At 27.6% G+C, this 27,074-nt stretch overlaps 1 protein-coding gene, 1 long non-coding RNA gene and 2 other non-coding genes across 7 annotated transcripts; 1 reads left to right on the top strand and 3 right to left on the bottom strand.

Annotated features, from left to right (window-relative positions):
* Positions 1-1,936: 1,936 nt before the first annotated feature.
* On the top strand, positions 1,937-26,311 carry dgo (ankyrin repeat domain containing protein 6 diego). Of its 3 annotated transcripts, none has more exons than XM_011061762.2 (11): positions 1,937-2,176; positions 3,334-3,684; positions 11,425-11,530; positions 12,972-13,070; positions 21,208-21,417; positions 21,902-22,000; positions 22,108-22,345; positions 22,540-23,441; positions 24,004-24,238; positions 24,799-25,041; positions 25,267-26,311. In XM_011061762.2, exons 3-11 carry the CDS (start codon positions 11,438-11,440, stop codon positions 25,428-25,430), a joined length of 2,283 nt encoding a protein of 760 aa, XP_011060064.1. In that variant the 5' UTR covers positions 1,937-2,176; positions 3,334-3,684; positions 11,425-11,437; the 3' UTR covers positions 25,431-26,311. The 3 variants fall into 3 exon arrangements, with proteins under 3 accessions (XP_011060064.1, XP_011060063.1, XP_087271096.1); XM_011061761.2 differs by having other exon boundaries at positions 1,937-2,198; XM_087414970.1 differs by lacking the exons at positions 1,937-2,176; positions 3,334-3,684; positions 11,425-11,530; positions 12,972-13,070 and adding an exon at positions 18,438-19,007 and having other exon boundaries at positions 19,698-21,417.
* TRNAR-UCG (transfer RNA arginine (anticodon UCG)) lies at positions 14,732-14,804 on the bottom strand. Its single transcript has one exon. It is a non-coding gene; the product is annotated as a tRNA-Arg (tRNA).
* TRNAL-CAA (transfer RNA leucine (anticodon CAA)) lies at positions 17,362-17,483 on the bottom strand. The gene is made up of 2 exons: positions 17,446-17,483; positions 17,362-17,406 (listed from the first exon to the last, which is right to left on the bottom strand). It is a non-coding gene; the product is annotated as a tRNA-Leu (tRNA).
* On the bottom strand, positions 21,365-25,420 carry LOC147906958 (uncharacterized). 2 transcript variants are annotated; one of them, XR_015547894.1, is made up of 8 exons: positions 25,297-25,420; positions 24,927-25,029; positions 24,717-24,846; positions 24,479-24,637; positions 24,134-24,189; positions 23,284-23,415; positions 21,893-21,986; positions 21,365-21,452 (listed from the first exon to the last, which is right to left on the bottom strand). It is a non-coding gene; the product is annotated as an uncharacterized LOC147906958 (long non-coding RNA). The 2 variants fall into 2 exon arrangements; XR_015547895.1 differs by lacking the exons at positions 21,365-21,452; positions 21,893-21,986; positions 23,284-23,415 and adding an exon at positions 23,533-23,697 and having other exon boundaries at positions 24,479-24,846.
* Positions 26,312-27,074: the final 763 nt, after the last annotated feature.

Genomic DNA, 27,074 nt, shown 5'->3' with positions numbered 1-27,074 from the left:
CGACAACCATATCGGCACGTAATTATCATTTCTGAAATTAATTCATTTATATGAATATATATATATATTAGTTCAACATCTCAATACTCAAACCGTAGTGGCGCTTCGTATTTAAAATAATATTATTTAACATAAACGGTTTTGTTTCTAATCTTATTGATAAATAATTGATTATTATTTGCAGAATTACTTTTAAAAGAAGAGATCACATAAATTTTTCTTTACGTGCGAATAAACTTCGATTCTAATGTCATCGCATTAGTTATGTTATTATAATTATTTTTTGTTGTAATATTCTTTTTATTAAAATTTGATTTTTATTTAAAATTTTTCTTTATGAAGCTAAAATCATGATAGAAGAAAAATTTTTTCAAGACATAACGGGGGGGGGGGGGGGTTTATAGTATGATCAGCAGGATCATGGTAGAAGAACCATAGAAATATACTATGTCTATGGTAAGAACTCAGGTGTTCTCGAGACAAATTTTGTACGTTTCTATGCAAATTTCAAATGCGACCATTTAAACATTTGCACCGCGGTAATTGTGAAATGATACAATTTGAGAGATCAAAATTAAATGAATATTTACTAAATAAAAAAAATATAAAAATGATCATGAAAAAGAATTGAGAAATATACATCCTTAATAACATACTTTATTCGGGATACAACATATCCTGGATATTCAAAGGACATATGGACATACGGACGTTCTCAGGACATCCCATGGAGGTTTGTGCTATTAGAGTTTTTGTCACTTTCTAAAAAAGAAAGCATTACTATAATATTAAAACAGAAAGAAGCTTATGGAAAATTTATTATGGCAAAAGATAAAATCAAATTCATTATATTATACATTATAAGCAAACATAATTAAAAACACAAAAATAAATAAAATAATAGACACTTAATTCAAATAATCGCGGTAACATGGCAGTATATGATATCACGTTTTCATTGGCTATTAGAAATGTATGCGCAAGAAGACATCTGAGTTTCTTCCACTATAGTCAGGATAGTCCGGTTATCGTAGCGCTCGGTGGAAGGAGGGCTATTGCTCCGGTAGCAGGGATCAGTGCTGGCTCATAACAAACTTTTAGTTACCTATATCTAAATAAAGTACATACTCAGTCATTTAAACAATGTATGTAATGTTGTTTTTTGCATTGTAATTTAAGTTTTATTTATTGAAAAATTATCAATTATTGTAAAAAATGAAAATATATTTTTACTGAATTTATCTAAACTATTATCTAAAATTTTAGATCCTAAAAATATTTTTAGGTGATATTGCAATAAAAATACAAAAATATATCCCAACAGTACAAAAGTTGCAACAATATTACATATTGCTGCAATTTTTGTGAAATGCTGTTGGGATGTATACTACAATAATTTTTATCAGTAATGTTTCAAATAGTATCTTTAAACGATATGCAAAAATATTTATGTTACACATATAATTCATACACAAACGCAAAATAATATAATAAACATATTTTCTGATCAAATTAAAAATAGATTTATGATAGTCTAAATGTGATTTATTAATTTAATAGAATCCGTAAATTATGTAAAAAAATATACATGTATATTTAAATGTAAACATTTAAAAATAAAAAAAACATATTAACTGACTTTATATAACGGATACTAATTGATTTTATGTTAGCAGAAATGTAGATGTATTAATTTGTAATAATTTACAGTGAAATTTGATAAAGTTTGAAAATTATTTTTTGTTAGACTATTTAATTAAATGCTGTTTCATTATATTCTTTTTACCTTCTATTTTTCATTTAAATCTTATGGAGTCGATAACTTGCGACGGTACTGAACTGGGTACCTGAAGAACTACTCGCTCGCGAGTTGCAGCTTTCTCTCGATGCGACCAGTCTCAATGCGGCCGCCTTTTCGAGTCTTCCGATTGAAAGAACACGTCCATTCGAAAGTGCACACTAAAACATTAATTGTATCAGTAAATGTCGATGTAACGTACGTCGCAAATCAAAATGTACTATTAAAAGTGAAACAATTCAAGAGAGATCGTGCATGTACTCGCAGACCCGCGCGTGTACTCGTAGATATAGCTTCAAATGATCTGTGATCTTTGTGTTGAAAATGTCGGGAATTTGAGGGAGAAAATGGAAACGATTCATCGGAAGTGATTACAGAGTGAGATTAAAAAATCATAAATGTAATTGTAGAAAATTTTTCAAGATTTTAAACTCAATAAATTTTGTTTATATAATCCTGAGGATATAATTATTGCAATAAAAGTAAACGAACTGCGATAATTATGATTGAAAATATGCGTATCAAAACAACCATAAAGCGTGTTATTTAGATATAGATAATTAAATTCTGTTTTAAAGTTTTTCCAAGGAGTAAAAAAAGTCTTGTAAAACGATTATGACGAAATATCATTTTTTTATTGAATCAGTATAAATTGTAAACTTTAAAATTTTTTGTGTGTTTTTGTGTTGCTGCATAAAATATTTAATTGCAAAATTAAAAAAAATTAAATTTATAACAAAGCTTACTTAAAGAATTGGTATTATTGTTCGAAAATAGTACAGAATTACTGCCGACGGATCACGCGGAATTTTTCTACCGTACATATTGCAGAAGATATATTAGAAAGAATATTTGATATGTATGTGTGTTGAATAAAGTTTTTATTTCAATTAATTGCTAATTATTAGGCATAAAAGAAAATTTTTGGTAAATCAAAATCTTTTGCAATTCTACAAAGTGTGTTCTAGTAACGCAATCGACTTGAACTGTGGGCATTAAAATCTCCAGCAAATAAAGAGAATCTGATAGCGTTAAATATGTTGATTTGTTGAGATTTTGTTTGTATTAAACATAGCTTTTGATTGGTTTACGAATAATTTTAAAAAAAGGAGGGAAAAAGAGAGTTAGGAAAAGTGAAAAAGATCTCATATTAACATATTATTAACATCAATTACAACATTTCAATAAATATAAATAATTTATACTTTTAAGTAATAATACTTTATATTAATATATTTGATAAAAATATCTAAAGATTTACAATTATCAGTAAATGATAATAATTATTTATATTTTAATAAAAAAATTTAATAAACTATTTATATAGGTGCGATGTGAAAATTCTTAATAATTTATCACATCAAGTTCCATTATTGTAATTACCTGAAAATTAAATATGGATTAAATCTGGATTATATCCTATATAAATTATTATACTGAAAAGGATAAATTTTTATGCATTAATTCATTAAATTGAAATAATTGACTTGTTTTGAAGCTAATTCTGAAATAATAGTAATATTATTTTTTTACAGAACTTTATAATGGATTTTCTATCTTCTTCATTAAATTCCAACATTAAAAGACATGGAATGCCATTTTGTGATAAATAATTTTGTTTTAAGTTAAATTTCTTCGGACAAAGTATTACATTGATGATGATCCCTTATATCTGATGTTCAATGACTTCTGTACTGCTGTGATATCGACAAGAAGATCAAGTCTTTGTATGATAGTTCATTCGGAGTGTAATAAAATAGCAATGTGTGCCTTTATGCTTTTCGCTTGGAGGTAAATTTTGCAAAAGACATACTATCCAACGGATTTCAATACGGATTGACGATTACTTTCGCAAGTGACGCCCTCTGGGTAAGCGTATATGGCCGGTAAGTGTATTTGTGAGCCTTTGTGAGCGGTAAAGGCGTGTAATGATCACAGAAACATATTAAAAAGCTCCATTTGTTCATATCCTATAATGAGAAAGCATCCAACAAGCGAAAAAGTTTTTTGTTAGAATTAATTAAAATATGCTGTATTTTTACATCTGACAATTTTTCTTTATTTTTTATGTTTACCTCCTTACATATCTTTTTATATTTATTAAATAAAAAAAATATTATATTAAAAAAAAGAATAAGAAATTTATACAATCTTTCACCTACAGACGTTGATTAGCGCGAAAGTTCGTGTACTTTTAATAGTTTATATTAATTTCTGAGTCTCTTTAGAATAATAATCTTTAGAGTTCGTATATGTGCTTTATCAGCGTCTGCGTTCAGTGTTTTGCTTTTAATGCTTATGAGCTTTGTTGAAGCACTCTGTATATTCTTGTAAAGTTTTACTAGAAGGCGCAAATACCGGTTTCGTGCAAGTTAGACGCAAGTATTTGCTCGTACACACATGGTTGTACGTGTGTATGTTCACACGTGGCGGCGCCGGTATCCATCCGACAATGATCGCGCAATGCTGCGCCACAAACAAATTATTCAATAATCGTAATAATATGTATACGATTATATTGTTAACTGATATTAATAAAGGCAAGTTTATACTTCGGAATAAAACTAGGCTGTGAGATAAAATCCTCTTTCATAATATTTTTAAGAATTTTTTATATTTTACGAAGATTTTTAATATCTTAAGCTTCTTCAGATTTATTTAATTATATGAAGAAATTATGTAAAGAGAATTTTAAGAACTTTCGCCAAGGAAACTAGTAAGAGTAACTCGTTTAAATCTAATATATAAATCGAGTTTCAATGTCTATAAGTAATTTATAAAATATTTCTCATTAACATTATTAATTAAATCCATCTCGAATCCGTGGATAATTTTTTTATGTTCAAACGAATATAACACTTGAATTTAGAATCTAAGCATTTTTATTTGTGACTCCTCTTTTTATAATATATATAGTGTTTCATCAAGATCAAGAAATTTAAAAAAATCTTGTCTTGGTTTTGTCTTGAATCAAGATAAGACTAAAACAAGAAATTGGAAATTGATTTCAAGACAAGACAAGAAATTATTGTCAAGATCAAGATTTTTTAATAATAAATCAAGAAATTTCAAGAAATTTCTTGAATTTGCGTGACAGTTTTTATTTTTAATACTTTATTATTTTAATATTTTATTATTTTATTTCTAATTTGAAAAGTTTTGAATAAATTAGGTTTCAATATTTTTAATTGTATTTGTATTTTTAAATTGTATTGGTATTTATAGCAGGTTATATAATATAGAAATGTATATTCATATTTTTTCACTAAATAGTAAAATAGCATATAAGCAGAGTGTAAATCGATTAATGAAAAAGTGAAGTCCTTGATCTAATTAAATTAAATTATACTCACCGATCCTTGTTGTTCAGATATTAACTTTTACATTTATATAAAGAAATATATATATAATCAATATTGCGATATTACTGGCAAAAATATATTATGTATAAACATTCGCGTACTTCTATTAATAGTATCAATTAAATTAGGAATGATTAAAATATATAATAATTATAATAATAATAATTATATCTAATAATCTAAAATAATGAATTACATTTAGCAGTAACCTCATGATATTAATAAAAGTGATAATTTGAAAAATATTTTTAATTTTTATTAATAAATTTGTGCATAATAGACATTATAGACTCACTTTTACCATGAATTTAAACATAACAAACTACGAGACGACTCGACATTTAATTTGTACCTATGTTTTCTTATTATCTCTTACGATGTGACATAGTCAAAGAGCCATAAGAGCCCTGCTTAAAAAATCAAGAAATTTCAAGAAATTCAAGATTCTTGAATTCAAGACAAGAAATACAATATCAAGAAATCGTCAAGACAAGAAATCTTATCTTGAAACACTAAATATATACACAAACATGTGCTCAACATTGCTTCATCATCATTATTTAGATTAAATTATTAGTTATTTTGTTGCAAACCACTTTGTAATGAGAGGTCAGATGTAATTTGTACATTTAATTTTCTGATAAAGTGAACTCGGCCCTATTATGATATGGAATCGTTTTTTATTAACGCCGAATAATGGACGAAATGTGCAGGAATGTACGAGATGGGACGGTCGGTTGAAGCCAGCGAGACGAGTAGATAATTGTCATGTATTTTTCCGAGTTAGGATGTGCACAACGTTGAAAGCCCGGAGTATATCTTTCTTGTCGCTAACAATCGTGCGCGCATAAAATTATATCTTAATTAAATGCAAACAATGAGAATCTTTTTATTAAACGATTGAGCAATTAACGATCAAAATAATTTGTTATATGAACACTTCAGGAATCTTTTCTTGTAATGTTATAATTTTTTAAATAATTCTATTACAATTTAATTTTTATTACAATATTTTTTCCATTTTTTATGAAAAATACGATTCAAATAAAATAATGTAATGTATTAAATAACAAGATATTATTCTAGTTCACGAATAAAAAATGTTAAACTTTTGTGTGTATAAATATATTTTTAGATAAGAAATTTGTAAATTATTTTGATTGCAAATGTATATTATTGTTTGTCTATTTTAAAATTTTAATTAAATCATATAATGAAAGATATTGTCACCTTTTCCAAATAATGTATATATTGTATATATATATATATATATATATATATATATATATATATATATATATATATATATATTGGTCATTTAAAAAGTATCCGCGGTTTTTTCATTCAAAAATTGAATAAACCGCGGATACTTTTTAAATAACCTAATACATATATAATTTTTTTTTATAAAATGTTGAAAAAACTTAAACTCATGCGCAGCATATTCCGTTAATACTATATTTTACTATCATTTTCGAAAAAATGCAGAAAGAAACAATATAACTGTTAATGTTTAGATATTATTCGTTTTCCTTTTGAGGTAACTGATGCGTATAATCATTAATAACGGAGATCGGTTTTCTTTAAAATCTTTTTCTTCAATTAACAATGCGCTTTCTATTGGATAATAATCAATATCGATCTTGATATCACTGGCATAATATTAAGTCGTTAGGTTAATTGGAAATGTGATAGCGATTTCGTTAAGCTGCCGTTTATGATCTTGCAGATAGGACCGTTCTCTTAAACAAGTTCTTTTAGAAACGCTGTAAATTCTATACCTTCCAATCGTGTTGTTAAAAACTTGTAGAATATTTTAGAATTATTATTGCTTCGTTTTATATAAAAAATACATTTATATAATTTTTTAATTATCACATTGAAAATTTAAAAGCAATAAGAAATGTCTTTGTATAAATGATTTTAAAAAATTTCTTTTTCTTGAGTTATAAGGAGAAATATAGGTTCCTTCTAAATTTTCACAATTATTATTAATTATAAATATTTATTTTTTATTTAATTAGCAGTGCATTTTTTTGTTAAAGAATTTTAATATAAATCGTCAAAACATTTTAAAAATTAAAGAAATAAAAAGGATAACTTTTAATCATATTTTTTGCTAAAAATGACTTTAAGTGAATAAAAAAAATTCGCAAATTAAGTTTATACGATAATTTTTCAGCGTCTTATAAATTTTTATTTATTTTAATATTAATAATATTCATCTACTTAATACATTCAGTCTATTTAGGGTGCACATCTCTCTATTCAGAAAGATGCAAACGAAATACAGAAATCAGTCCTGCTTGTCATAATATCGCGGTGTGATCGCGCTACAGGAAATATGGCGATGCGTGAGATGCATCACATATAAAATAAATATGATAAAATTATTGGTTTCATCCGCCGTAGTGCCGGTTAGTGAAGTTAAGTTCCGTCATCTATAAAAAGAGAGAGGATAGGAATCAGGATGATTGGAAAGAACCGCATTTTTTCTTTTCCGTCTTTTTATTCAATGCAAAGAGAATAAGAAACCGTTTATATCTAGATTCGTAATATGAACAAAAAGATGGAATGTCTGTAATATGTATAATATAAGGAATATATGGATAAGGAAGCAATAGTTTATAATTTTGAAAACAAAAGATAACATAAATATATGTATAATTATAATATAATATTTGAAATATTTTAATTCTATCTGTACTCTGGTACCAAGAGATAATCTATAAAGTTAATCTGTGTATAATGTACATATATTTTAATATCAAATTAGAGCATCAAATAAATAATTTAAAAAATTTTGATAATTTGATTACTATAATTAATATAAGACTTGTGATTGGACTCTGATTGGAAAGACAGTTTCATAAATCATTACATTCAACTTGTTGCTGTTCGTTACTTTTTGTTTTGTTTACAATAACAGCTAAATAAAAATAAACAATCCTTTCAAGGCTAATAAGAGTCAAGATCGAAATTTTATATTTATAACAGCTAAAGTAATTTTAAAGGTATTAATTCTAATCTGATTCATTTGTATTTATTTATTCAATTTATTTATTTATCCTGAAAATGGCGATCATGATTTTGCATCTTTAATTTCTTCTGAAAAACTGATTTTTCAGATTGACATCTGTCTGTTTGCCAAGTACAGATTGTTCGATTAGAGTAAATTAGAAAATTACAATTTGAGTCAATAAAGGAAAACATCGTATACGCATGTGTTCACAGTAATTCGTTCCCATCTGTGTTTAAACGGTCGATAAAGCGTGATTCCTATGTATAGGTGCCGTTTGATATTTGAATTTAGTGCTGCCACGCATAATGGTATTACAACACTAATAAGTTAGGATAGTCCAGATGCGTCTCTTATTTTAGGGCGAGACGCGGAAGTACATGGACGTAATCGAATCACTGACCACGATATGATGGAAAATATAATTATAACATTTTCAGGTCGATACATTTTTTTTAGCTTATGACGTCATTTCTTGAAATCATTAATGTATAAAATTAATGTTCTAAATATATATTCTAAATATATATAGAGTATATCATACATCTCAATACATCGGCATAGCCAGGATTTTATTTAAGGAAGGAATGCCAAATTAGAGACTTTTAAACATGACTATTGGACTTGTTTCTTTGTATATTATTATTTTTAATGAATTACTGACGTAAATAATAAAATGATACATATTTAATTTATTAATTTATTTTATGTTTCTCTTAAAATTGTGTAAAATTGATTTTTTCAAAAACTTTTGGAAAAACTTAAATTTATATAATATTAGTCATCTTGGAGTGCCATCTCAGAAGATCATCTCCAATTCTTTCTTTTTTTCTAAAATCAATTTCTTATGTGAATACTCATTAAGCATAGTCCGGTTTAAGAGATCTTAATTATTTTTTTTCTCTTTTAAGACTTAACCGCAGTCCTCTTGTTCCCTGGCTACACTCATGTCTCAATTTAAGATGAAGATTAAATTGGGTTTTATACGTGTACGTCATTGTGTCTTGAATTGCTTGTAGCGTTATAATTGATACAAACTTGGTAGTCGAGTGGTATAAACTGTTGGACTTATTTTTTTGTTTTATATTATTATTTTTAATTAATCACCACCGTAAATAATAAAATCACACATATTTAACTTACTAATTTACTTTAGGTTTGTCTTAAAATTGTAAACTGATTCTTCGAACTGGAAAAACTTGAATTTGTAACACTCTCAGAAAATCTTTTTATAACTTTCATCTCTCTAATTCTTTCTTCTTTCCAAAATTAATTTCTTGTGAATACTCATTAAGCGTAAGTCCAGTTTAAGAGGTCTTAATTTTTTTTTCTTTTTTAAGATTTGGTCACGGTTTCCTCCCTGCTTCCTTGGCTACATTCATGTTTCAATAACTTAAGATGAAGATTAAATTGAGTTTTGCACGTCGTATTTTTTCTCGATTCGCTTGTAGCGTTATAATCGTTGTAAATTTGACAAATGTGTTAGAAACTGGAAGTGAGAAAAATTTCAGTACATATCTTTTAATGTATATTGTTTAAAAAATGCAGAAATTATGTGGAAAGTTTTCATTTCGATTGGATTACATATCAGTTTGCGCTTCATGGTATTTCCACGAGTACGCTCATAAATTCTCTCGCCACATACTATCATTGGTTCACATCAACGTTATTCCTGGAGTCGTTATAGAGAGTCGCTATAAAGAAATAACCACGATCGAGATTAATGTTACAAACGGACGACAAGTATTGCTCAGGGAAGTATATCTATCTCATTAGCGAACGCACTTCGGATCCTAGATCATATATTGCTACGCCAGGCATCAAGATAATTTACTGTCCACACGTTACACGGATTATATGATGTAAATAAAAGAGATAAAAATAAATGCTGAGTACTCGAAAAAACTGCAAATGTATAAACTTCGCCCACGGACACTCTTTTTAACTCGAAAAAAAGAGAAATTGATTTTTCCTCAACGAGAATTCCATTAGACGCTATCTTGGTTTACTTCTTTAACGCGTTAAGTTTATTTCCATAAAGAAATGACATTTAAATTTTATGAAGTTCATTTAAAAAATTCCATTATCTTGGACATCCTTTGAAAATCAATTTTTAGTAATCTATTTTGGCGAATTATTATTAATAATAATTATAAAATTTATAAAATAGATTTTATTAATATATTTAATTATATAAAAAATTATGTTTTTTTAAAACATATTATTTTTTAAACACATTATTATTTAAATAAAATTAAGTTTATTTAAAAATAATTTTGTACACTAATACAGGATGTCTCATAATTCATCTGACAACACTCATGGACAGGTAGAGCAGACTAAACTGAGTCGAAAGTCCACTATCATTTTGCAATTTTCATAAGTTAACAAGATTATTAAAAATTGCCGAATATTGGTCTTCAATAATTTTTTTTTCAAATACTGTCAATTTTACACAAAAACAGTTACAGACAAAAATTGTTTATTTTCTTCTCATAGAACTCTAAGACTTTTTTCAGAATTTTTTAACAACTTTTTAGTACTGCATTTTTTTATTTCTACCAACATGAAAACGATTAAAATTAAAAAATTCTGAAAAAATTCTGAAAAAATTCTTAGAACTTTATGAGAAGAAAATAAACAATTTTTATCTCTTGTTTTTTTTGTAAAGTTGAATAAAAAATTATTGAAAACCAATATTCAGATTTTTAGTAAATAATATCTTGTTAACTATTGCGAAAATTGCAAAATGGTAATAGATGACTTTTCGACTCAGTTTAGTCCGCTCTACCTGCCTATGAACGTTGCCGGATGAATTACATGACACCCTGTATAGTTCTTATAATTTATTCTTTATTTATGTATTAACATAGCCGATTAAAATATTTTCGACTTTTTAAAAAGATCTATTAATTTTCTTTAAAATTTCCCCGTTTTTTTTTTAGGCAGAATGTATAAAAACATTTATAATGAATATTTGTGTTCATACAAATTAATTGAATGAATATTTGTATATATTGTGTACATATTTATATGTATATATATTTATATACCATATATATTGTTCTTTATATTTTAAAATAAAAAGATTTCAATTTTTTTATGATTTAATTTGTTTAAATAATGATTTGTTGTTTATAAAATGGAACACATACAACACAATAAGTTCATTAAAGTTACAAAACAATTTCAAGGCATATGTTACTCGCTATTATTTAAAATAATATGCATTATTCTGATTACAGATGTGCGATTGGAATGGCAGAAAAGTTGCGCGAGGCAGCTGCTCATGGTGACGTTGATCGAGTTGCACGCTTGCTCAACGAAAATGTTAAACCGTTGCCTGACGAAGTATGACTTTTAACTTTTCAAATTTTTCAAGTTTTTCCACAATATATACATAAACAGAATTCATTTAACACAAAAAATTCTTTAGAAATGTAATTCTTTTGATATATTTTTATGAGTATTTTCGAAAAACGAATCACAAATTTCCAAAATTTAGATCAACAAATAGTTTCTATGTTAAAAAGTAAAAAAATATACATCATTTTACTGCTAAAATAGCAAGTTGATATTATTTTATCATTTCGACATTAAAATGATGTCTTTAATGTCATTTTGTCAAAATGTCAATAAATAATGTCAGTTACCTAGATTTTATTATGATTATATTCATGTTTTAAAGATCTTGTAGAAATAAAATTAAAAAACAATTCTCAATAAATAAATCAATATTATTAAGAAAAAGTTTAAAATTACCACAAGGCGTTAAATTGAATTCCGCTTGTAATTATTTACGATACCGTCTGGAATACTTTATTAACGGCCTCGTGGGCAGCTGGCAGAAATATATTAATTTCAGCTATTAATTTACTTCGCTCTCGTATGCGGCAAGATTCCTTATGTAATGTATGTAACTGCATCGATTAGATTAGATTTAGAATGCAAATAGGCGCAATACACATTTATCTTTTGCACTGCTGAATATAAAAGAATAGAAATAGATCATCAGATTGATCAATGTACATACTAAGATTGCTTGTACTTTAATTAATTGATAACTTGTAATCTTATGATTAAAATTATTAATTATTTGCTATTAAATTATTTATCACTATGTTTTCCATCGCATGAGATTTGATTTATTAATTTTCCTAGACAACATATAACTGCAATTTTGCAACAAGTTACATTAAATCTATTTAAAATAGGAAAAAAATCTTTTTTTGCACATAATAATAAATTTCATAGTTGCTAACAAATAGTGAATCTTTATTTTTTTTTTAAGTTTGAGTGTACATATAAAACGCATTTGTTTATATGCGATATACTTTTACTATATAAATATATAATTCGTTTATATGTATGTATATACATATGAGTGAATTTTTGGAATTACTTTAAAATAATAAACAGAACTTTTTAATTTAACTTTTGAGTTAATATTACGAAATAATAAATCGTGAAAAAGATAGTATTCTGTGAATCTTTGATAGAGGAAAAAATTAATATAAAATAGTTTTATTGCGTACATAAAATTGAAGGAGTTAGTTTATAAATTTATTTATATGAAAGCAAATGTGCATTATAAGATTGACTGTGAAAAAGAGATTTTTATATAACGTTCATTTATGTTAAAGAAATTAAATGTAGCTGATTAAGAAATTTTATCGGGCGTTACTAAAAGGGATACATTTTTTAATGTTTTCAGCGCACGACTCTTAATTAATAAGTTTTATCGAACATACACAGTTGCACAAAAATATTCAAGATTCCTGTCGTGTTTCAGAATGGCCGGGGGCCTCTATTGCTGGCCGCGGCAGGTGGTCACGTGGAAGTGTGCGAGATCCTGTTGCTGCAGGGCGTTGACGTTAGCGCCACTGACGAGGTGAGTAGTGCAGCATAAATTTCATTTTAAATATTTTAGGTATTGTATAAAATATAGAAACTATTTCTTTTGAGCAAAGACAATAAATAATTATTGAATTTTCGACGATATAATACTGATATATTAAATATTATTACTAGTAAGCATTAGAATAGAGGAGGAAAATAGTGAGTAACTGAATATTTCTAAGCATTCCCTGATGAAAATTTTTCTTATAATTGTTATACAAATTAGAACATTTTTCAGAAATATTCAGAAATATTCGGAAAGTTTACATCTTCTCTTAGAATTTTTCATATGTAAATTCTAAAATATTCTAAGATTTTTCATTCCACAATTAAAAAAAAATATGTTTTAATTTTTTAGATTTTGTAACATTTTATCAGAAATACTTACAAAAAATTTTAGAAATCTTACGATATTTCATAATTATCATATATGGAAAATTCTAAAAAAAGATATAAATTTTCTGAAAAGTATTCCAATTCTCAATAAAAAATGTGAGAAAGTTATAAAATTATATAGAAATTCTGAAAAATTATACAGAAATTATGAAAAGTTATATAAAAAATTCTGAAAAATTATATGAAAAATTTTGAAAAAAATGTTTACCAGGTTATAAGATAATACTGATATAGATAATACTGTAACTGCATAAAAGCAGAAAAATAAAAAAGAAATTAATTATGAATTTATTATTATATTGTATATAAATATAATAATAAACTAAAATAAATTAAATATAATAATAAACTAAACAATAAATTTATTAACAGTTTCAACATCTTTATAACATGATGCTTGATGGTAGCAAATTATTAAATTACTTGTCAATTTAATTCATGATTACTAGAGTAGTTTTAATTGCGTTATTATTATACGTTATTATACGGAAAAACAATTCGGCGAGCAGTTCTAAAAAGACTACAATATGGTATATGCAAGTACATATACAGTGTATATTAGAAATTCAAGATTGAATTATTTAAAGCAATGAAGATCTAACTTTGACTATAATAAGCATTTTTCTAGTATTGATTGTAAATTAAACAATGTTTCTCACCTGCGCAAATCAAATGCTTACAAAATCTTTCTTTTGAATTTATGTCATGAATCCTGTTTTTGAATTTATTGCTCGCGAAATAAGCTTAAAAATTATAAAAGAGATGTTACAGTTTTTTTAAACCTTGTCTCATACATTTATTTTCCAATTTCGATATTGCTCTTACAATTAATATAATCTCCCCCTTGATTATGTTTTCTAATTTTTTTTCTAGTAATTTATTAGATTACATTTTTTAAATAATAATTGCAGTAATTCAAAGTTATTATGGTATTAAATTTGCAAATGTTACTTTTTTATATTATTCTTAAATCGAACTTTTCGTAATTATGAAAAAAAAAATACGATTGTTTTAAGAGATACATAATTAATTATACATTTATATATACATTTATATATAATTAATTATCAACTATATTAATTTGATAAAATATAACTTGTACTATTTTTAATTGAATAATTAAAATATAATTCATACCATTTTCAATTTCCTTAATGTACTTATTTTTGCATACATATTTTTCAAGCGTTACTTTGCAATATCTGTCTTTATACAATTTATTACATTTTTCTGGAAAAAAGAAAGAAAAAAAGATACCGACCGTGACAGGATTCGAACCTGCAATCTTCGGATCCGAAGTCCGACGCCTTATCCGTTAGGCCACACGGTCTGTGAAGGGTAGCTACCCTATACATGAAGACCTATGATCAACTTTTATGAAAACCAATATTCATAATATATTTACCCTATTTTTACATTAACATCAGTTTTATGCTTATTTTAATACGAAAAATTAAGAGAAAATAATTTATTATGCATTAAAAATTTGAGAAGGAAAATATTTGTCGATGATTAATGACTTTTACTGACACGATGTTTAGATAGAAAAATTATTTAGTTCTACAAAATGTGTAATTTCTATCTTCTTCTTAATAATATTATACAATTATTTTTTTACAAAAACCTAAAAGAGAAAATAATCTATTATGCAATAAGGAGAAAAGTATAATATAATAAATAATAATAACTTTTTGACACAAATTAGACATAAATATTATTTTGCAGTTTTGTAAAACGTATATGTTTCATATCTTTCTTCTTCGTATTGTAGAACTATATTTAATGTCGCAAATTATAGAATAAATCAATACTGCTATACTAAACGCAGAGGGGGAAGTAATCTCAATTATAATGGCTTTGAGATAATTACATTTTCATACATAAATGAATTTATTATTTATTATTACTTTGATTGAAGACTATTTTTTTTAATACATACGCATATTATTTTATATCTTACATTTTTATTTACAATTTGCAAAAGTATAGAGTTATTACCTCTTTAAAGATTATTCTGAGGAAATTTTCAAAGAAATTTTCTTATACTCTTTTTCACACTTTGATGTTTCTATCAATAAGTAATTGCAGATTAATAATAATTGCATTAATATTCATTCTCCATGCAAGCAATTCATAGTTTATCTATAAAATGGTAATATATAACATTTATTTAGATTCGTGTATATGTTTACAAATTTGCAAAGTAAATCTCGTTCTTAAAGATTGAAAATTGAGCTATTCTTTTTCACGACTGGCTCAATTTTCACTCTTTGAAGTGAGATTCCATTTCAAAGAATTTAGGGAGTACATTGATATTCGATTATCATGGCTGAATCGAACATGTAGGCATGACTCATAAAAGTGCCAGAATACGCGCTCATGTTGCACACATATACATATACGTGGGTTGAAATAAAACGAAATTATTCCCGATGTATGATACAACCTGGCCAGGGAATCGCACACTCGTCGAAGAATCCCACTATTGTTCCGCAGGCAATTAGCATGCCCGATCCGATTCTCCTCCTCCTAGGAGGGGTGAATACATTAAAATGCTCCGAGCAGCAACATCCCGTCGGATACTCGGCAAATGTACGCGTGGGAGAAGCGTTATATACCCGCAAATGTGTGACTGAGTGATGTACACACAACCGGCGTAGTTACGAACCTGAATACTTGATATCCGTTATTACGCCATGACCTTGAATGAACAGCGGTGTTCACCATGGTACTCAACTATATCGACGTTATTAAATATCTATCGATGAGACTTACACATTCGCCATATTCTAGAAAATAATAGGCTGGACCGATAGTATCGCTGCGATTAAGTGTTTAGCTGCTTAACTCGTTTATTTAACCGGTAATGTTAAAAATCTAGTTATATCTGATTCATCGATAACCGACTTTTCTAAATTAAAATACTTCTTTCTTTCGTCAGCCGTGTCTTTTAAATTGAAACATTTGTTTCTTTTTTTTTAAAACCACTTCGAAGAATTTTTCATATAAGAACATGTTCAATTGTATGTGAAATATGTCTATATACATATATCTCTTTTTCTTTTGTTTAAATTTATTTATTGTTTGGTGTAAGAAATATAATAATATAATTATGAGAAAATAAAAAATAGAAGAATAATTTCCGCATTGTTCTCCTTCTATAAAAAAATCAAGTTTAAAGAAATAAGAAAAAATTATTTATATATAACTATAAATTATTATGATGTAATTATATGTATATACATATAATTACATCATAATAATTTATATGTGAGCAATTTTTCTTCATTTCTTTAAACTTGACTTTTTGTAAAAGAAACAATGTGAAAATTATTGTTTTAATTATTCTTTTATATTTTTTCATTATTTTTTTTATTAAGAATAGAGCTACCAACCAGGAATTTTACAAAAGAAAAAAAGAATGTTTGTATACATATTTTGTTTATAATAATTATGTAATAATTAATAGTCACACCTAATTAAAAAATAATCTTGTTAATTTTCAATCTTGTTAATTTTCAATCTTGTTAATATTGATGAAACAAATAAATGTCATGTTGTTGTTTTAATAATGTTATTTGTTTCATTAAAATCGTTATTGAATAAACATGATTATTTATTATTTGTAATTAGACTGTTGCTGACTAATACATTTGTCAATACATTATTCTTCTCCAAAAAATAATTCTTCTATAAAAAATAATTGCACGTAATAATATTTTGTAACAACGTGAAAAAAGTATAAAATACCAAAAAATAAAATTGCTTAAATTATCGATATTTGAACTCGTATCATTCGAAATTGTCTGGATTTCACAGCGGGATATTTGGACGCCAAGATGATGATATCAAAATAATGCGATGTAAATAACGAAAAAAAAAAAATTTGTCAGAAGTGGGATTCGAACCCACGCCCTCAGAGAGGACCAGAAACCTCCGTATACCCGTCATAGACGGGTAAGGTTATGAACCTTGAGTCTGGCGCCTTAGACCGCTCGGCCATCCTGACATGTTGCGTGTGATCGTTAAAAACGAACTGACCTTATAATTGATACAACCATTTTCGATTTTTAGCAATATTTAGTTACAATCAATAATTCTGATAAATTTTTTACGCATAGATACATTTATTACGCATAGAAATTGATATACATAATATATAACATTCTAAATTTAAAAAATATATAAGAATAATTAATAATTTTATTAAAAATTAGTTGATAATTAATATAATTATATTAGTAAATAAAATTAATAATATGATTTTTGGGAATATAATTTGATAACTTAATTTATTAATATATATATATATATAAAATATTTTTAAATCTTATCGTTGTTTCTATATTATCAATTGCTTTTTCAATTCGATCGCAATAACAAGTGAAATATGAATTGTTTTTAGTTTAAGTTTATAACAAATTTAAAACAAATTTAAATTTTTTAAATAATTTTTAATTCACAATTTTAGCAATGTTAAAAAATTTATTATTATTTGGTTAAAAATTATATATATATAAAACACATTTAAAAATTTTATTTAGTTATAAACTAAAGTTGTAAAAAAATTAAATTCATTCATCAATTAGCTCGATTCTTAATGCATGAATTGTAAATACGGGCGTTTTTCACTATGATTCATCATTTTATATATTTTTTTGTATAATAAAAAAAGTGACTTATTATTACAGAAATAAAATCTCATGGAGGAATGAAAGATAAAACTAATTTAGATAAAAGAGAAAGGCAATAAAAAGGGAGAGACAACAAAAGAGAACAAAAAATTGCGAAGATAATTTTTCAATCTCTTTACTTTTGAACATTTTTTTACATTTTTCTTCCTCTCTTTTTCTATTATCTTTCTTTGTTATTAAAACTCGACTTATAAAAAATACTACTAATATATTTTTTAATTATCTTTATTTAAAGTTAAGAAATGTTTGTATAAAGCACTACATTTTTTTCCGCTTTTTCGAAGTTATGTGTGATTGTTAAAATATAATATATTAAATATTTATTGGATTTTTATACATATACAGAATAAACTATATAATTTAATTCCACGCTTTGATTATTTACCGTTATTAGAGATTTACTCTCTGGTTTTTAGACAGAAATAATTAACATCAAGTTACGTGATTCTCAAAGTTTTCAACGAGAACACCCTATATACTGGGCAGCATTGTGCACGTATGGGTTAAATGTGTGCGGCGATGCTGTCGCGAGTGGCATGGCACGGTTCATTGACCAGCGACTGTTCGCCGAGTATGGGCGAGCAGTTGTAAGTCTCTCGGTCATCCTCTTTTGCCCATCCGCCTTTTTCCTTTGTTGCACTACACCGTATACCGTACACCAGTTCTGTGAGCACCAGCTGCGCGATCGCGCGCTGTGCGCACGGCATGTCATGGCGACTTTTGTGAAGTCGCTGGCGAACCAGGGATTTCAATTAAACGACGTAATAAATTTCTTGAAAATTGATATTACGAATTGAGAGCTGTCCTGGTTGAATGGTATTATAATTATAGTGAAAAGAGTAAGTTACTTTTAAAAGTCAGAAAATGATTTTAGATTAAAAGTATAGCTATTATTTTGTAACTTAAGTTTAGTAACTAAAATTGTTGCAATGACTTCATTCGTTATTACTTTCTATATACAATAATATTGTCTTTTCAATTTTTTAAAAATGTAGTAATTATTGTATCACCAAAGTTACGCAATATCATAAAGTATACAAAAAATGCTTTTTTGATAAATTTCTTCAGAATATTTCATGAAATACTTTAAAACCTCGCCGAATATGTGTCTCTTTAAATTCCTGGATTTGACAAACTGTTTGATCTATTAAATATCGTAAAAATTTTTATTTTGTAACTTTGAATCTAACAAGCTTGAAGAAATCAATTTTCTAAAGATTATTAAATAAAGATTAAATAAAATATCCTTGCTCTATTTTATATTGTAAAAAAATAGATAAAAACAGATTATAAATCTTTCAAATTTTATGTAAAAATATTTTGTTATACTATTTAATGATGTCTTGAAGTGTGAACTAACGGAATAAATTAATTATAATAAAGATAATTAAGATAGCGAAAAAGATAATAAAACGCCTAGAAAACATATTAAACGTACATAAATTAATGGTACATTTGCTTTGCACGGATTGATTAATGTGTGTCCGTTGTTATTTTAGTTACTAATGGTAACAAATTATCATTAACAGATATTACATCTTACTATCCGTAGAACGTGAGATAAAACACAACTCAGATATTCATATTCATATTCAAAATATACAGGGTGTTGCAGAAAAATTAATTTTTTTAATTTATGTAAATGCCGATTATGATCTTAAATTTGAAAAAGAAGGCGGGAGGAAGACAAAAAAAGGTATCAATCTTTTTTAATTTTTCGTATAGTTTTCGTTTTATACATATATTATATAATAAAATTATCTATAATAAAATTAAAATTATATTAAAATAAAGTTATAATAAAATTAAAAAACGAAAAGGAAAAGAGCTACGAGGCTAAGATTAATCATTACAATTTAAAAATTAAAAACGTTAGTAAATAAACAAGTTATTTAAAAATATAAAACTTTAATTTGTCGGTAATAAACAAACAAACAAAAACAAATATTTCAATCCCTATTGGATCATTATTAATATTAACAAAAATAACAGTGAAATTATTACAAAGAGAAAACAAATAAAAATTATATTATACTTCGTTCTCAATCGCAATATTAACGTTGTCAATAATTTCGCTCAGTATGTAGTATTAGGTGTTGGAATTAATTCGTAGCGTTTTACAAGTGATGAGAAGTACTTTCATTAATGTATTTTTTAATGCTCATGTGAAATAAATAACATTCTTTCATTAAAAAACGCTACGAATTAATTCCAACACCTAATAAATATTGTAATTAGAATGTTGGTATCGGTAACAATGTAATCCTCTGGTAATGTATATAGAGTATGTATATACAGACACATAATTATTGTTTCTATTAAAAAGTACAAATATAATGTAAAGATGTAATAGAAACAAGTAGTCAGAGTAATATAATGTAATAAGAAGCAAATAATAGAAATAAATAAATAATATAATGTAACAAGAAATGTACACTAAAAATCATTAATAGGAATTAAAATTTTTGTTAACATTGATAATGATCCAATAAGGATCGAAACATTTGTTTTTGTTTGTTTGTTTATTGCCGGCAAATTAAAGTGTTATTTTTAAATGACATATTTATTTACTAACATTTTCAATTTTTAAATTATAATTAATCTTAGGCTCATAGCCCTTTTCCTTTTCGTTTTTTAATTTTATTAAGCCTTATTACTATTATTGTATATAAAATTACTTTTAATATAATAAAATTACTTTTCACAAATCTTAATTTATTTATTCTAGAGATAAAAAGAACGAACTAGAAAATAAGATAAATATAAATTGAATAGGATAAGACCTCTTTCAGCTCTTGATCTATTCTGTACCTTAAAAAATTGAAACACAACAAACCGTTTGAAATCTAAACGATACAGTTAGAAGGATTACTAGGAAATATACTAACATGGACTTTTCGATTAAAAGATCGAGGATTATTATATGAACAGTTATGTAAATCCTATGTCTGAGATTGATGTCTGTGCCTCTTCCAAGACACCTTATAGTTTGGGCCGGGCACCAAGCAGCCGTCGATGAATATGTCTGCGTGTTTTCAGCATGGAAACTCGGCACTACACGAGGCATCATGGCGTGGTTACAGTCGGACCGTGGCGGTTCTGGCGAAGGCCCTCGGGACTCAACGGGCCCCACTGCACGCCAGGAATCTCGCTGGATTTGCACCGCTTCACCTTGCTTGTCAAAACGGTCATAATCAAAGCTGTCGAGAGCTCCTCCTAGCCGGCAGCAATCCCGATCTTCAGAACAACGTGAGCAATCTACCCGATCTTTTTTCTTCCAATCGCTTTATCGTATTTATCAGCGCGTGGATCAGGAGATAAGAGTTAAAACAAGAGGTTTAGCGTTAATTCTGAGAAGTTAAATTTTTTTAAATTAAAATGTCTGCAGACAGTGATACGTAAATTCGTTTTCGTACAAATATATAGAAATATATATATTATTTTATAATTATGTATAAAATTATAATAAATATACAGAGATATAATTGCAGAAAATAAATAGTGATAGTATATTAATTTTGTTTATGTGAAATAGAATAAACAAACTAGCAGCAATAATCAAATTTTAAGGAAAAATTTTGTTGGTATAAATAGATTAAATAAATGATGGATAACAAGAATATTAAACTGTAATTGCAGTATAAATAGTAAAAAATAAAATAAAAAATTCTTCTCCAGACAAATTATATAGTTATTCCTTAAAAAAGTTAATTCTTTCTTTTACTTGTTTCAGTATGGCGATACACCGCTTCATACTTCGGCACGTTATGGCCATGCTGGTGTAATGCGTATATTGATCTCAGCTCTGTGCAAAGTATCTGACCAAAATAAAGTAAGTATGAGATAATAAATTTCTATTAAATAATACAATTATAATACAATTATTACGTTTATTCATTTTCATTTTATTTTACGATACAAATCATTTATCCATTCTAGAATGGCGATACTGCTTTGCATATAGCAGCAGCGATGGGTCGACGGAAATTGACCCGTATTCTCTTAGAAGCTGGTTGCGATCGAAGTCTACGGAATAAACAGGGCGAAACGGCAAAGGATATTGCTCGTCGTAAGAATCATACTGAAATCTTGGAAATTATTTCTAAGGCACGCGGTAAAAGCCGAACGCGCAGCAAAAGCCGTGAGAGAGACTTGGTAGATGGCAAAATAGATGACGGTAAGAATCTAGTTAAAAAATTAGCTGGATAGATAGATAATTAGTTTGATAGATTAATTTGTTAATGATATGCTACGAAAAACTATGATATTGCCTATTCATGAATATTGCATTTTGTAAAGAATTTGGTTCGCATCAAGTAGTTTGAAATTATCAATTAATTATTTAAAATATTTAAATGATCATTTTATCAGGTAAGGTAATGAAGTCAGATAAAAAGCGAGAAAAGACCGGAAGTGGTACCAGCGGTGGTGATAGTTCGAAAAAAGACCGAAAGAAGTATAAGTCCAACAGCAAACAGCACAAAGTCCGCTTTGAAAAAGCTATTATGGGTCGACAATGGTCACCCTATGGCTGCCACTATTACCCAGACCCGGAAGCATTCCCTCAACCTCGTCTAGATTCATTACCTTCTGATCCCTTAGGGCGGGGTGAACAGTATTACTTAGATTTGGCGGGCAATATCAGAAAGGGCCCGGTGGGTGTCGGATATACATGCTATTGTGCGCCATTTTTCCGACATATGGAAGCAAAGTTGGAGCGAGACAAGGCCGAATTGAAAGCACACATTGATCAGGCACATGAGAAGCTGGACCTAAAAGTGGCCAATCTGGAAAGGAGGACCAGGGGACAAATCTCAGAACTGACTAGGTGCGTTCAAGAGGAGCGTTCCAGGTGTGACGAGAGGTATTCGCATCTTCAGCAACGTCTACAACGAGGTGGTAGAGGCAGATATAGCGAGAGGCCAGCGAAAACTAATTATAATCAGTCGGAAGTAATATTACCAACGAGAACGAGATCATTAGAAGATCTGTTGGATGACCGACCGCAGGATCGCAGCTTTGAAATTCCCGGAGAAACGCCAGTTCATCGTGGAAGTCTAGACGATCTTGATATACCGGCTATACCTAGACTTAGTACGTCTATGAGGGACCTACCTTCGGGACCTGGAATAGCCAAATCAGCGCTCAGAGTGTTGGACATTCCTCCGAAATTGAACGAAACATTCGATGGAGCCGTTAGGCCGGATGGAACTTCGTCCTTAGACATGACGCCAATAGATTCAGTTCCTGTGAAGGGGAGACGTCAACAAAGAGTAAGATTGAACTATATTATCATCTGCTTACTAATAATAATTATTTTTTTATAAAATGAATAATGAGACAATAATTGGTCATTTATAATGATTTAAATTGGGATTTAGTATTTATTGATTGTTTTTATAATTCATAAAAGAATTCAATAAGCTGTTTGTCAGCAAATTTGAGTAGAAAATTGCGGCAAGATTGATATTAATTGCAGTTAAGTTCGTGTCAGCAGACATATCTGCTGACAAAATATGATAATAGAATCTGCAATCAATTTTTGTCATTATATTCTTTGAATTAAATTACATGACTATGATACATTAATATATCTATTATAATATTTTTAAATATTTTTCATGGCATATTGTTGATAAGAATTATAATCAGACAACATTTGCAAAATCTGTATTTGATTACAGTTGATTGTCTGATCATCAATTTGTTGATGTAATATAAGATTTTTCTATAATAAAAAATATACTCTACTCTGGATATTTAAACAATTTATTAATTATGTTAAAATAATATAGAATTAAAAAAAAATAAATGTTCATCTAAATATGTTTTAAGAATTGCGTGTCGTATGACATGCATGGCATGAACATGGATGAAAATAAGATTCAGAAGATTAGCGACGGGAATATGACGGACTGGAATCGTCGCAGCGTTCATGAGATGATCAAGCGATTTCAGCAAGTACCTGATATGCATAGTAGTTGGCAAAGAATTCGCTCCGGAGACAGTGAACAGGCCAGTCTGGAAGAACATACCAAGTGCTCGCAAAATCAGAGGGTACATTCTCAAGGTGAAGTAATTAAAATGAATAATAAAATATGTTGCCAGATACGAATGTCCAAAATTAGAATATGAGACGGATATTTTTTTATGTTCCGATTTTGGACATGTGCACAGAAAAATATTATTCTATTGCTAAAAAAGTGGTTACTCAATTTACTTTTTTTCTTTTAAGTAACAATTATTTTTAACAAAGAATGTTTTCTTGATAATAATCTTAAATTATACTCACTACAAACTCATTACTTACTCAAAATAAGAATTTTTCTTTGAAGAATAAAATTGATTAAAGAAGCAATTTTATATACATATAATGAGCAAATCGAATTTGTTAATATTTAATAATATTGACTGAGATTATTGAAATACTATCTTGGAGGCCATCATAACATCTCATATACATTTTTAGCTAAAAATATTAACCACCTTATTAACTATTATTTAAAGTTTTAGCACTTTTAGTATAAAAATTAATTTATGGCACTCGCTGTAAATTATCCTTATTTTAAGAATCCTTTAAATGTATGTATAATGTAATGCGTAAATCCTAATTGACAATTAATGTCGCAGAGAACGAAAGCGAAAGCAGCGAAGGGGAAGATAACGATGTTGAACAAACTAAAACATATAAGGAGATGAACTGTAGAAAGGGTGTCTCCAAAGATGTGCCTTATAACAGTATTGCGAGAATGCCATACAGATCACGTAATCCCGTGTACAGTCCAACACCACCTCTACATGATACTCATAATGATTCTGGATACAGTACCCGTATGTATGGCTCCAGCAAAGGTGCATCGCCTTCGTTGTCAGGTAAATATAAAAAGATACAACATTAGAGTAGATAAATAATAAATGATGTATCTATAAAACATTAATTTTTTTTTTAACAGATTGATTAAACCTAAACTTCGAGATTTCTTAAAATTAATATATTTTTTGTTTTATTAAAATTCTTAAAATTAAGTAGATTTGTCATTAAGAACTGATATGTTAAAAATAGAATATTATATAAAATATTATTTTCCTTCTGTGCAGGTCAATTAGACTGTGATGTGATTTTATCACCTTCGACTGGATCATTTACAAGTGGAGAACAGCTTGCTGCCTTATTGGAACAGCCAAGGAGACATGATCTCACAGTTTACGAGCGAAATGCTGACAACGTTATCATTAACATCGGTACTGCCAGTTTGGTTTAGCATAAAGAGATTTTAGCTACAATATCGACAAAAATAACTTTTAAAACGTAGTCATATGTTACATTGTACATATTATATACAACGTAATTCGATCTAGAAATGTTGAAGTAATGATTGTTTTATTATGTTAATATCGTCACTAGAGTGTCATATCCGTTGCCATGACATTATTCCATAAATATAAAAATAAACTTTAAACAAAGGCAATATTTATTGTTTTATAATAAATGTTAAGAAGACCCCAGTCCACTCAAATTTTGATAAAAATATACTCAATCGATGCGTTTTCTTATGAAAATGAAGAATCTACAAGAAAAAAGTGTCGTTCTGTCTCGCGAACCGAGATATTTTAAGTTAAAGTTGACGATTATGCAGGTTAGGAAATCTGGAATTTGGGATTTCCAAATGAGTTTGTATTGCCTCTGATGTGAAAAAGACTGTTTCACATCCCATCTTCATAGGTTAGAAATATTCCAAGCGGACACTGTCTCAGCTGTAACTTTTTAGGTTAGGTTCCAAGCGGGTAGGATATTTTTTTTTTGTTCAGGCCAGCAAATCCAAGCGTTACTGTCTACACATCCCACTGTTTACATAGGTTAGAATTCCGATAATTTGTTTAAAGCAGTGTTGCGTGACCATGACAGATTTCTTAACTTGTATAGTCGTCAACTTTAACTTAAAATATCTCAGTTCGCGGGGCAGAGCGATACTTTTTTCTTGTAGATTCTTCATAAGAAAACGCATCGATTGAATATATTTTTATCAAAATTTGAGTGGACCGAGGTCTTCTTAATATTTATCGTTTATATATTGTATTATAAATTAAATTGTGTATGTATAGATAGATATGTATAAACGAATATTAAAATTGAAAAAACAAAGCTGTAAGTCATTTGATCGCTGCTGCTGGTCATATCCTCCAAATTCTGTTAAGTTTTACTCGTCAAAATCATTTACACACGTAAGTTTTTAATTATTAGGTCTGTTTTCTGTGGCTGAACCAGTGTACAGTGTTTTAGAACTTAAAGTGAAATAGGTATGTGTTTGATATTTGTCGAAAACGAGAAAGAGACTTCTAATGCAATCTAAGTCTAGTGCAAGAATAGAAAACAGAAACCACTTGACGTATAAACAATATTTTTATTAATGATAAAACAAATTCAATTATCTTGGAATTTTTAATTGCCAATAATTAATCATAGATAAGAACTAAAAATAAAAGTGTTTGTTTATTGTAATAAATATACAACGTAAAACAGATAATAAGTTGAAGTTATTAACATTAGTTAGTTTACGGTAACGCGATCGTGGAGTTGAATAAGTGCGATTGTGGCTATATTATATGTAATATTGGCTTCCGGTTACTTCAAATATTGATAAAAATATTTTTAGTCGATGTATTTTCACGTAATTAAATGTCTAGGTTATCCAAATAATATTGAGATTGTCACTGAGGAATTGTGAGCACATTTGTACAGCACACATTTGTATCCTTAAGCCCGATTGCACCAACTTATTTTGATTTTAAGCTTAAAACTCTTTCTGTCTCGATCTCTTTTTGGCTTTAAAATGAGACAGATAGAGTCTTAAGTCTCGCTTAAAGTCAAAGTGACATTGATGTAATTGAGTTAATCGGGTTTAATA

The sequence above is a fragment of the Acromyrmex echinatior genome, chromosome 17 (assembly GCF_024713525.1).
Source record: "Acromyrmex echinatior isolate Ae372 chromosome 17, ASM2471352v2, whole genome shotgun sequence".
NCBI lineage: Eukaryota > Metazoa > Arthropoda > Insecta > Hymenoptera > Formicidae > Acromyrmex > Acromyrmex echinatior.
This window is presented reverse-complemented; position numbering and strand designations above follow the sequence as displayed.

Excerpts from the sequence above, each read along its gene's own strand:
- dgo (XM_011061762.2), top strand. The coding sequence starts at position 11,438 with ATGGCAGAAAAGTTGCGCGAGGCAGCTGCTCATGGTGACGTTGATCGA. Across the intron at positions 21,418-21,901 it reads ATCCCGATCTTCAGAACAAC|TATGGCGATACACCGCTTCA; the intron begins GTGAGCAATCTA and ends TACTTGTTTCAG. Across the intron at positions 25,042-25,266 it reads TGCATCGCCTTCGTTGTCAG|GTCAATTAGACTGTGATGTG; the intron begins GTAAATATAAAA and ends CCTTCTGTGCAG.